The sequence below is a fragment of the Camelina sativa genome, chromosome 7, assembly GCF_030686135.1.
Source record: "Camelina sativa cultivar CO46 ecotype springtype chromosome 7, ASM3068613v1".
In the NCBI taxonomy this organism is placed as follows: domain Eukaryota; kingdom Viridiplantae; phylum Streptophyta; class Magnoliopsida; order Brassicales; family Brassicaceae; genus Camelina; species Camelina sativa.
Genome location: NC_141886.1, coordinates 7,730,773 through 7,744,006, shown reverse-complemented (window position 1 = coordinate 7,744,006; position 13,234 = coordinate 7,730,773). Strand labels below are relative to the sequence as shown.

The 13,234-nt window shown below is 34.3% G+C and overlaps 1 protein-coding gene across 1 annotated transcript; it reads left to right on the top strand.

Annotated features, from left to right (window-relative positions):
* Positions 1 to 798: 798 nt before the first annotated feature.
* On the top strand, positions 799 to 2,420 carry LOC147941015 (uncharacterized). Its single transcript, XM_087458348.1, has 2 exons — positions 799 to 861; positions 1,362 to 2,420. Exons 1-2 carry the CDS (start codon positions 799 to 801, stop codon positions 2,418 to 2,420), a joined length of 1,122 nt encoding a protein of 373 aa, XP_087314474.1.
* Positions 2,421 to 13,234: the final 10,814 nt, after the last annotated feature.

Sequence of the window (13,234 nt, the reverse complement as noted above, 5' to 3'; positions counted from 1 at the left end):
TCATATAAGATTAAAAATAAAATGAAGTAGATTAAAAAATATTTAATTTAAAATTAATGAGAAAGACATGTCACATGTGTTACAAATTTAGAGCGCCAAGTGTCGCATTGGCAGAGAAAGTTAGAATTTTTTTTTTCATATTATATAAGATATATATATATATATATATTTTTTTTCTGGTGGAAAGAAATATATATATATAGATCACCAAGTTACTTGTATGGAATCAAATGGTGTATGCATGCATATTATATAAAATTTACATGACCACCAATTGAGAATTTTGATTGCGGCCGATTGATATTTTTTTTCTTTGTCAAACGAAAGACTTTCATTTAGTTAGAGTTTGGTACAAAAGGAGGTAGAGAACTTAATGCCTCTTTGGCTACTCCATCGGCCTTACAATGTCTCTCTCTCTTCACAAAACAGAAGCTACAAACCAAAAAATATCCTATCCTCATGACTTTATATGAGTAAATAAGAAGATGATGAGATATATAAATGCATATCCTCATGACTTTCTCACATATTTTGACTTTTGGGCGACACTACTCTTATTAACACCTCTATTGCATTTGCATAACACATTAATGGGATGCCAAGTAGAGAGTAAAGTTTAGATATTTTTCGTGAGGAACATAAAAAATGGTTAACAAAGTATTAATAGATAGATTAACAACTTTTGCTATGTATATTTTCTAGTCTTCTCGCTTTCGTTTTTTTAAAGCAAATGTTGAAATCTTCTGAAAATGCATCTATTGACATAGGTGGGGTACTAAAACAAAAATAGTTCAAGACATGATTCAACATGTCGGAAACCAAGAACTGTTAAAGGAAATCTATCTAGGCGGCCAAGCGAAGGTTCGTGAAGCAAGGAGAAGTTTTTGGAAGAGTAAAGACTTTCAATTAAAAAGGAAGTTTTACAAAGATTGTTAATTTCCTATACTGTAAAGAAAAAGGAAATTAACAATTCTTAGTTTAAACAAAATTGAGAATTAGCTTATTGTGAGACTAAGACCAATTAGTATAAATAGGGGAGGCTGGGTCTTGAGAAAGATTAGCACTTCATAGTTTGAGCAATCCTTGTAATTGAATCTTAAGCTCAGAGAAAGAATAGCTTGAAGATTCAAAGAGGGAAAAAGGTTTCTTAGATCAAAGTTGAGATCTAAGAACTTGAGAGAATTAGAAAATATAGTTAAGGAGAAACCTTGTAAGACTTATTTTCTAATAAATCTAAAGTGAGTTTAATAATCCTTGTGTGTTAAGTTGGAAGATTACAAAATACTTAGCTCTTGCGTTCTCAATTGGTATCAGAGCTTCCACTTGTAAGGATTTATTACGGGTGAGATCTTGTGGAAAAGAGGGAGGGCTATGGTGATCTTCTCAGCAACAAGGTTATTCTAGATGATGGGAATTATGGGTTCTGGAAATCAAGGATGAAATCTATAATCGGTGGCATAGACCGACTCGCCTGGAAGACTGTGCTCGAGAAGTGGGAAGAACCAACAATCAAGGATGAAGACGGAAAGAAGAGTGTTAAACCAGAGGAAGATTGGACTGATGATGAACTTAAAAAATCAAAATATAATTCACGAGCTCTCACGGCTATTCACTGCTGTGTTGGAAGGAAGCAATTTGAGTTGATTCAGGGGTGTGAGACAGCAAAAGAAGCATGGGATACTCTTCAGATTCATTACGAAGGAACAACAAAAGTTCAGAGCTCTAGGAAAGATATGTTAGCCTCTCGTTTTGAGAACTTGAGAATGGATGAACATGAATCTATATATGACTTCAGCTCTAAGATTAGCACTTTGGCTCAAGAAGCTGTAACCTTGGGAAAGAAATACAAAGATCAAAAATTAGTTAAAAAATTTCTTCGTTGTCTACTAACAAAATTTTTGGCTTTCAAAACCGCTCTATGTGTGTCAAATAAGGTTGAGGATATGAGCTTTGGAGAAGTAGTAGGGATGCTACAGGCTCATGAGATGGAGTTGGGAGGAGTCAAGAATACTAAAGGCATAGCTTTGGCGGCATGTGAAAACAAGGATAAGGTTGAAGGTGAGGATCCAGTTAGCTTGCTGGTCCGTCGGTTTGATAGGGTTTTAAAAAGGGTAGAACAAGGACAAATTCAGAAGAAATTTACACTATACAAGAAAGCTGAAGAAGGAAAATTCTCAAGAAAATCAGAGATGCAATGTCACGAATGCAAAGGATTTGGACACTTTGCCCGAGAATGTCTGACAGTTAGAAGACGTGAGAATAATTGCTTGATATGTAAGGGTTTAGGACACAATCACGAAGAGTGTGTTAGTCAAAAGGAGAAGTCTTTGATCAGTCTAGAAGAAGATACCGAGGAAGAGAGTGAAGAGGAGATTCTAAAATTTGTTGCATATCTCGGTATCACTGAGTTTATTGACTAAGAAGAAGATTCTGATTCAGAAGAAGAACCTGAGGAGGAGTTAGTGGAAAGTTATAATGATGTTCGAAACGCTCTTGTCAATATCGCTACAGAGAATCAGGAGTTAGTGAAGGAGCAGCATCGTCTTACAACTTTAGTCAAAACTCTTCAGGAAGAGTTAGAAAAATAAAGGAAAATTAGCCAAGGTAGTGTGTCTTTGATTAAAGAAAAACTTAATCTGGTCAAGCGTTGTGAAGAACTGGGAAGTGAGTTAAAAGCAGAAAAAGAAAAATCGGAGAAGCTACAAACAGAGCTCGAACACCAGCACAAGAAGATACATATGTTTGCAGGAACCAAGCAATTAGATAAAATTCTAAGTTATGGAAGGACATAAAAGATTCATAGAGGCTTGGGATTTAATGATCGAACAACAAGTAGTTCAAGACAAACCAAATTTGTGTCAGGTGGGCTGAATATTCCAAGTACAGAGACAGTAACAAATTTTCAAAAAGAGACAAGAGGGTGTTATTACTGTGGAAAGCTTGGACACATCAGTTTTTTTTGTTACAAATTCTGGGAAAGGGTTGAGAGGCTTAAGCGACAAGGAAAATTGTTCTGGAATAGAATTCGTAATCAGATCTGGATAAAAAAATCTGACTTATATCAAACTGTGTCAAGAGAAGTTGCAAAGTATACTCCGGAGATTAATTTCAGGTGCAGCATGGCATTAATTACAGAAGAACCTGACAATGAAAGTCCTTGGTATTTTGATAGTGGTTGCTCACGCCATATGAATGGTACTCAGAATTATTTACAAAATTTCTGAATAATAAGAGGCGGTAAGGTCACTTTTGGAGATGGAGGTCATGGAGATATTCAAGGAAAAGGAAGAACAGATGACAATACTTTGCCAAAACTTATGAATATCTACTTAGTTCAAGGTTTGAAAGCAAATCTGATAAGTGTAAGTCAACTATGTGATGAAGGACTAACGGTTTCATTTACCAAAGTGGACTGCAAAGCTGTGAATGAAGAGAAGACTGTTGTACTAAGAGGACGTCGATCTGGAAACAATTACTATATGTGGGATAGCAACTCAGATGTGTGTTATTCGGCAAGAGATGATCTAAATCTATGGCATCAAAGCTCGGACATATGAATGTCAGAAATTTAACTACACTAGTCAACAATGAGATAGTTCGAGGAGTTCCTCATATTAAAGGTGTCGATCGAATGGTGTGTGGTCCATGCAATCAAGGTAAGCAAGTGAAAATTCAACACAAAAAGGTTCCTGATGTACAATCAAAAGAAGTCTTAGATCTGGTTCATATGGATTTAATGGGGCCAATGCAAACAGAGAGTATAGCTGGGAAGAAATATGCATATGTTCTTGTAGATGACTTTTCAAGATATACATGGGTTAGGTTTATTCGAGAAAAAATCAGACACAGTTGAGGGCTTTAGAATCTGGGCATTGCAACTAATTAACGAGAAAGGAGGAATCAAGAGGATTCGTAGTGATCATGGTGGTGAGTTTCAAAATGAAACAATGAAAGTGTTCTGTGAGAATCATGGAATTGTGCATCAGTTCTCTGCTCCATGGACACCTCAGCAATACGGAGTAGTAGAGAGGAAGAATAGAACGTTGCAAGAGATGGCACGAGCGATGATTCATGGTAATCATGTTTCACAAAAATTTTGGGCGGAGGCTTTGAATACTGCTAGTTACATTATAAATCGAGTTTATGTGAGGAAGAATTCAACCAAGACACCATATGAGCTGTGGAAGGGAAAAGTTCCAAATTTGAGCTATTTTCACGTTTTTGGTTGCAAATGTTATATCCTGAATGATAAGGATTATCTTGGAAAGTTTGATTCTAGGAGTGATGAAGGAATTTTTCTAGGTTATTCAGAAAGCAGTACAGCTTTCAGGATTTACAATAAACGGGCAGGCACAATAGTAGAATCTGTCAGTGTGGTCTTTGATGATTATTCTTTCAATCAATGGAAAGGATGTGAATCTGACAGTGATACAGAGGAGCCTGAAGTCAGTAAATCAAAAGAATCAGAATCTGGGGTTGTAACTGAAGTAAAAGCAGAAACAAGTCAAGAATCATTAGTACAAGTTCATAAAAATCACTCAGCATCTGATGTTATAGGAGATCTAAAAGATGGTATGAAAACTAGAGGTGTTAAGATTGATTTCAAGAAGATGGAAAGCAACTTTGCAAGTTGGGAAAAAGTTCAGTGTGAGTGTTTTGTCTCTTTTGTTGAACCAAAGAATCATGTTGAGGCTCTTAGTGATAATTCATGGATTATAGCAATGGAGGAAGAGTTGGAGCAGTTTGAACGGAATGAAGTGTGGGAATTAGTTCCTCGACCTTCCAATATAAATGTAATTGGAACAAAATAGATTTTCAAGAACAAAACTGATGAGAATGGAACAGTGGTTCGAAACAAAGCAAGACTGGTGGCTCAAGGGTATACACAAATAGAAGGGATTGATTTTGAATAAACTTTTGCTCCAGTAGCAAGACTTGAATCGATACAGTTTTTCTTAGGAATAGCTTGCATATTGAATTTCAAAGTATTTCAAATGGATGTTAAGAGTGCTTTCTTAAATGGGATCTTGCAAGAGGAGGTATATGTAGAGCAGCCTAAAAGATTTGAAGACTCAGTCAATCCTAATTATGTTTATAGTCTAACGAAAGCCTTGTATGGTTTAAAACAAGCTCCAAGGGCTTAGTATGAAAGGCTGACTAATTTTCTGCTTCAGCAAGGCTATGAACGAGGTAGTGTGGACAAGACCTTGTTCGTATTGACCTTAGAGAAAGATATCATGGTTGTTCAGATCTATGTGGATTATATCATCTTTGGAAGCACATCGCAAGACTTGGTGAACAAATTTGTGGAGAATATGTCTCAAGAGTTTGAAATGAGCTTAGTTGGTGAACTAAAGTATTTTCTGGGTTTGCAGATCACACAAATAGATAAAGGAATATTTGTATCACAGAGTACCTATGCAAGAAAGCTATTGACAAAGTTTAAGTTAGAAAAATGCAAGGAAGCAGTAACTCCTATGAGTACGTCGAAGAAATTAACAAAAGATGAGAAAGGTCAAGCTGTTGATATTACTTTATATAGAGGTATGATCGGAAGTCTGCTCTATTTAACAGCAAGCAGACCTGACTTATTCTTTAGTGTAGGAGTTTGTGCAAGATATCAAGCAAATCCTAAGCAATGTCACCTAGAAGATGTTAATAGGATCATTAAATTTGTCAAGGGAACACTTGACCTTGGTCTTTGGATGTCAAAAGGATCAAATTCTAGTTTAGTAGGATATTATGATGCAGATTATGCTGGAAGCATGGATGATCGAAAAAGTACAAGTGGGGGTTGTTTCTTTCTAGGGAATAACTTAATCTCTTGGTTAAGTAAGAAACAGAATTCAGCATTTTTATCAACAACTGAATCAGAATATATTGCTATAGGAAGTTGTTGTACTCAATTACTCTAGATGAAGCAAATGTCTGCAGATTATGGTATGGATTCAAGGATCCTACAGGTATTATGTGACAACAAAAGTGCCATTGATCTATCAAAAAATCATGTGCAACACTCAAGCACAAAGCACAATGATGTGAGACATCATTTTATTAGAGAGCTTGTGGAAAACAAGCAGGTTCAGATTGATCTTCTGTCTACAGAGATGCAGTTGGCTGATTTTTTCACTAAAGCATTAGATTTTCAGAGATTTGTGATGCTAAGAAATCTTATTGGTGTGTGTGAAGTACGATTGTACCCTCGTGGTACAAGAACTGGTTCAGGAGTTGTCGAAAGTTATATTAAGAGAATGGATCAGTTGTATGTCTAGGTTTAAGAGATTATGGGCTAAGAAGAGTCTTGAAAGAAAAAAAAGGGAAAAGCCAAAAACTTTGAGAGAAGAAGAGAAGAAGAATCCTTGGTTTGCATCGATGGTTACAGCAACACGCAGAGGGTTGATTTCCGGAAGAAGAAGATCTGAGAGTCGATCTGATGGTGACAAGAATCGACCGCATCTAATTGATGAAGAAATCGAGGAGGTTGAGCATGCACCGGGTTTGGTACCATATTCGGAAGATTCTTCTTCGGCAGAGAAGATTCTAAGCCAGGATGAAGAATCATTTGGGACTGCATGTGATGATGATCTGGGTAAATCCAAAGAAACAGAGTCAGATGAACCGGCGGTTGGGAATTCGTCTGAACAAGTTCAGAAATTTCAAAAAGGGAAAGAACTAGAGCTTTTGGGTGACGAAATTGATCTTACTGAAGTCTCGGTTCAAGAGCAATTTGAGTGAATGACTAGGAAAAAGCGAGTGCACAAAAGACTTGGTCTTGCACCACCGAAGAAAACAAGAAAAACAGGAGAATCAAGTTCATCTCGTATAAAATCCAATTCGAAATTTGATCCTAAGGTGTTTGCTTCAGTTTCGGCTCAAGCAAGGTATAAATATTTTAGCTCTAGAAAAATTATAAGGGAACATCTTGTAGATCTTGATGCTAAAGATGAATGGAGATATCTTGATTTGGATAAGAGAATGGGTATTCCGGCTAGTGTTGAAGGTTTGGCTTCTTTTGTGAAGGAGTTTATTGCTGAATTTTATGCCAATTTACCTGAAAAGGTTTCAGCTGATGGTGTAGAAGTTTTGGTTCATGGTCATACTTTTGTGTTTTCTCCGGATGTCATTAACCAAGTCTTTAATCAGTCACCTTTGTCTGAGGAAGAGAAACGAGCTGATGCAGCTGTGGATTTACTTAGTCTTGAGAAAATTGCTGAGATCTTGAGTGGAGAAGATGATATTAAGTGGGAGGATTTGAATCCCAAAGATTTGCTAGCTGTTTTTGGAGCTTTGTTCAACATATCCAGCTACAATTGGATCCCATCATCTCATCGGAATCATGTGTCTGAAAACCAAGCAAGACTTGTGTACAAGATTTTCAACGGGATTCGTTTTGATTTCGGCAGAATGGTGTATGATCAAGTAGTTGATTTGTCTGCAATTCAGAAGTGTGATTCTCGTTGGTTGGTTTTTCCTAGGACCATTTTAAGGTTCTTATGCATCAAGAGAGGCTCGAGATTGCTAATACGGAAGTTCTTGTCAAACTTGTGACTTATCGGAAGGATGGTTGTACTGGAAAGGCTTACGCAGATAAGTTTCCAAATTGTCCCAGTTTCTATGTTCCACCTATTAGAGTTGAATCACCTCCTGTTGCAGAATTTGGTCAGAATTATCTTAATGTTGAGCTTGAGAGTATTCGTATGCCATTACTTGATCAAAATGATCCTGAATTAGTGTATGGAGCGCTGATTGATACAGCTCGTGTGTTACAGACTCTTGCAGGAGTGGTTTATCGGTTGACACAGAATCATCCTATGTCGAAGATGCTCTGAATTGTTTTTAACCGATATGCTTTTCAAGCAGGGGGAGAAGGTCAGTTTATGGGGGAGTTATCAGTGTACGGGGGAGCAACAACATTAAGGATCAGTTTATGGGGGAGATGATTGTGTTTTTTGTCTTTGCCTCAGACTTTAAAAACAGTTGCAATGGTTTGTCTTTTGGATATTATCGGTTGTAAGCAACTTTGTTATGAATAAGTTTCTGATTCGATCTATGTTGAGTTTTTAGCTGGTTAAAACAGTAAAGAGATTTTGGTAATGTATGCTTGAAGAAGCACACGGTTAAAAAGGGGGAGATTGAAGATGCATCTATTGACATAGGTGGTGTACTAAAACAAATATAGTTCAAGAGATGATTCAACATGTCGGAAACCAAGAACTGTAAAAGGAAATCTATCTAGGCGGTCAAGCGAAGGTTCGTGAAGCAAGGAGAATTTTCTGGAAGAGTAAAGACTTTCAATTAAAAAGGAAGTTTTACAAAGATTGTTAATTTTCTATACTGTAAAGAAAAAGAAAATTAACAATTCTTAGTTTAAACAAAATTAAGAATTAGCTTATTGTGAGATTAAGACCAATTAGTATAAATAGGGGAGATTAGGTCTTGAGAAAGATTAGCACTTCATAGTTCGAACAATCCTTGTAATTGAATTTTAAGCTCAGAGAAAGAATAGTTTGAAGATTCAAAGAAGGAAAAAGGTTTCTTAGATCAAAGTTGAGATCTAAGAACTTGAGAGAATTAGAAAATAGAGTTAAGGAGAAATCTTGTAAAACTTATTTTCTAATAAATCTAAAGTGAGTTTAATAATCCTTGTGTGTTAAGTTGGAAGATTACAAAATACTTAGCTCTTGCGTTCTCATCTTCTTGTGCTTAACTTTACTCCCACAAAAGAAGTGCTCTATTGTCAACTTCACAAATCGTTTAGATTAATTTAAACCCACTATAATTATAATTAACAAAAATCATGACATGATCTCAAAACTTATGGAACCTTCTAAAAGAAATGCGACATTTAAGGAATAGTAGTTTCTTTCATCCACTAGCATAGTAGCATATATATGTCAAACGTGAAAAAATTGGCTTCTTTCATAAAATAATGTACAACTAACATACACATAAAGAATGCTCTGTAATCTCTGTTTCTCTCTGACTTATATATATCACTCTCATGACGATAGAAAATAATTATCACAACCACGATTCTGCTGCCTTCGTATCTCTTTCAGGCACGTTTCCATAGAGCGCGTGTGTTTTCTTTGTTATTCACGTTCAAATATGTATAATTCTACATGGCCCATGCATCAACAAAACTGATTTGCTCAAGCATAGATATGTCAAATGTAACATTTAAGATTAGTAGTTTCTTTCATCCACAAGCATATATATATATGTCAAATGTAAGAAAATTGGTTTCTTTCATATGCTAAAGTAAATGTCTCTCTCTAAAATGGGCACTACTTTTTATTGAGTAACGAATGATATTGCTGATATTACATAAAAAATATTTTTATAACAAAAATATCTATAAATGTCAAAATTTCTAGGGTATAATTTCTTTTTTGTGCAAAATATTTTTTTTGCCTAAGAATCCATAATATTGTTGAGCGAGCCCACTGACTATGTTTTAAAAACTACGTCACCATCACTGCATCAATGATCTTAATTAATTACAGCCCTAGCCATATATATCTAACTAGTATATAACTGCTTTAAGAAGTTTTCCACCCATATTCAATTTTTTGGGATAATCTGGATGGTAAGAAAATGTCGAATTAATCTTTTGTGTTCGTACGTAAAAAGATACCAGATTACTAGCTCACACACATAAATTTTAGTGATGCCACCAAACCTGCTCATCACTCACTTTTTATTTTACCTTATAGATTCTTAATTTCACAAGACCGAATTGTTGTACTTTAACAACAACAACAACAACAACATAAAAATAGACCGAATTGTTGTGCATATTTACCTCAGTTATGTCCAAACTTCAATAATAAAGCCTCCAAACCAAAGATTAGATTATTTTTAGGATATTCAATTTCAATAGTCATAAAGTTCAAATTTAAAGTTTGGCTAGATTATTTTTAGGATATTCAATTTCATTAGTTATAAAGTTCAAATTTAAACATTGATGTACTAGTTACACTAATGAGTTGATTGTGCCATGAAAAAGAAAGTTCAAAACTAAACGTAATTGTGACAATTAAACTAAAAATATAAAATAAAAATACTTAATTTTAAAAGTAAAACAAACGAGTTTTACATAAAAGTATAGTTACACTAACATATAAATTAATTTTTAACTACCATCATTTTAGAATTACTCATACAAACTGTGAAATGTAGAATTCGTAATAATTTAAAGAGACGACATAATATATTGACTTGAAGAATTAGCGTAGATAGAAATTTAAATCAACGCCAATGGAGATCTAAAGTTGTTGATTCTTCAATGTTTTGTATTCACAACAACAACAATATTTTTGTATCCATGTAAATTATCGCAGAGCGACATCACACATGGAACCGGACTTGGTTGGCGCTTCTCATGCTATGTTGGCTTAAGTTATATAAATGACGCTAAGAAGCAACCTATAGTGTTATATAATTGAGTTTGAAATTTTGGTAACTAATTAACTGCATTAGCATTTTAATGGTAATTGTTTCTAAAACATGATTTATATGTGAAAAGTGTTACAAAAATACTAGTATAAGATATATTTTTTTTTATCTTACGTATATATACTACGAGAAAACATAATGATTTACTACTGGTAGAAAACTTCTGTTTATAACCAGTCCATGATTTGCCAGTTCATAAAATTTATTTAATAAAAGTTATATAATAATTATCAATGATTAGTGATCTGGAAGACTTTTCTGTTCACCATCCGGGTAGGTTTGAAAAAAACACTGTCCCATAGAGACATATGGTTTATATATCCATATAGCTAGTCTTAGTACAATTTAGTTTCTACTGTGTTCTAACTGAATCATCCCCAAAAGTCGAGAGGTTAGATTAGCTTTATTTAGAGACTTGGAGTGATAATATAAAGACTGCCCAATGCTTAATTAATTGCTTCTCTGAAATATATATTTTTTAGACGAAAAATATATTTCTTATAAACGACATTTATTTGTCATTTCAAGCATTATGTGGTAGAGACTCCTCATACACAACAAAATAAAATTGTTGGGAGCTTTCAACAGGTAAAACGATGTAGTGAGATGACAAGAAAGATACGGGTTTTATTGTAAGATTCAAATTGATAAAGATGGTTGAGATGTTCACCACGCCACGAATTAGAACCGGACTATTGAGCTTGGACTTGGAGATTTAAAGGTCAGGGTTTAACTTTCCACTTTTGTGTCCGCTGACATAAAAATAAATTTGACGTTCAATCAAAAATCAGTATTCTCAGTAATTGCCTTGTTACAAACTCCTGCAGACTGGAATGAGAAATTCCCGTAGAATTACGAGTTTCCCACCATAGTTAGTTACCCAATGACGGTAAATACCACACTTGATATAGAAATCTTCCAAAACCTTAACCATGAACCAGTTTCTACGCTCTGAGTCATACAACATTAACTTACTCTTAAAAACACTAAAGTTTAGTGTTTTCTACAAGGTATTAGGTATGTAAAAAATAACAAATATGCTAGCTCTACTAATTAAGTCATAACACTAAGCTCCTTTTGATTTTTATTTTCTTGCAGCATATTTCTCTCTAGATTCGAAGTTAGGAGGAATGCTGAATAGGTGGTACTCTGTTCGTAGATCGAATCTCATGGGCTTCACTCATTCACAAACTTTGTTTTCTCTGTTTCTTATGTTGTAACGTGGGCTTATGTCTCTGTTTTTGCAAACTCTTTTGTGAAAAAATTTCCATTTGTTATGCAACATTTAAACAACGAAATTATATTTATGGTATTCTTTTCTGTGGAGCATGCAAGGACGAAATTATCAACATTATTGTGAAGCATTTTGGTGCTTGTATGGTGTTGTAAGAAAAGTAGACAACTTTCTCTTCTCTCTTTCCAAAACGTTTTGTGTTTTTATCAAAGAACAAGAAACAAAACAAACACAAGAGAGAGATAGAGAGAGTAACTCCATGTTTCTGTTAAAAACAGAGAATAGAAACAGAGCATAAGAGAGTGTGAAAGAAAAACTACAGGAACTTTATAGATACTAAATCGAGATACTCACCATCCATCCATGAATCCATGTAATCAAGAATCAGTTTTCTCAGTATTAATCAAAGGGTGATACAGCTCAAGAACTTATATGATATGTGGAGTGTAAGCACATCGTTCGACTGTTCAAGTATCCCCCAAATCTCTAATCCAAAAAAGCCGAGGCGCTTCTCCAACCTAATCACCTCACACCAAATACTCTTCCTCTTCCTTGCAGAGGCTGGAATGAGCAACTTATATAAAATTTTAAATTACAATTGATTGGTGAAAATTTTACTTTTTAAAAATATAAAAGTCATTTGAGTTAAAAAAAAAATTAAATCTGATCAAAAGAATCATGAAATTAATTGGACGTCTAGGTGAGGCGGATCGAAATGGTGACCTAGCATATCGTAAACTATTTCTTTGACCATCAGACAAACAAAATATTTTTATAATCATGAATTAATCTTGTTTTCCCATATTTAATTGACCACCACCAACTATGTTTTGGTGATTTATTTTTCACTGTTTTCTTACTCTTTATTTTTTTCATCATTTTCATTATCAAATTTTCATGATAAATGTCATCGTTACTTTTTCGTCTGGTTCTTCATTATACTATTCTTTTCCTCTTCCTCATCAGCTTCCTCACATTCTTCCAATGAATAATCATTTTAAACGTTCTTTTTAGACTACCACACAACTTGTTAACCCATCAAACTCTAATACAAAACATTGCCTCTTGTCTCATAAAATTTGTGCAATTTTACGGACCAGCTTAGTCACTACATGCACCCAATTATTGATACTTTCATGTATACTTACTCGGTTTTAGATCCACACATATTGAAACTTTTAAAACCAAAATCCTTAATACTACAAAATTGCAAATTACTTGTAGAGAAAGTAATATGAACACATGTATAGCTAATAAAACATTTGTGCTTGTCATCGATCCTTCTTCTTTAAACTCAAAAATTAACTCAAACAACATCAAATCAAGATCTTGCAATGTCAATCCTTATTCCTTTGACCCAAAAGATAAATTTACATAAACAATATCAAATCATCTATAAAGTCGTACATAAATACATGTTTTAAATTTTTGAGAGTTAAATATTAATAATACTTAAACTTCTTATAGAGTTTAAATATTTATAATATTTTAAACTTTCTATGGAGGTATTTATAATATTTTTAAACATCCTATCAAGTTTAA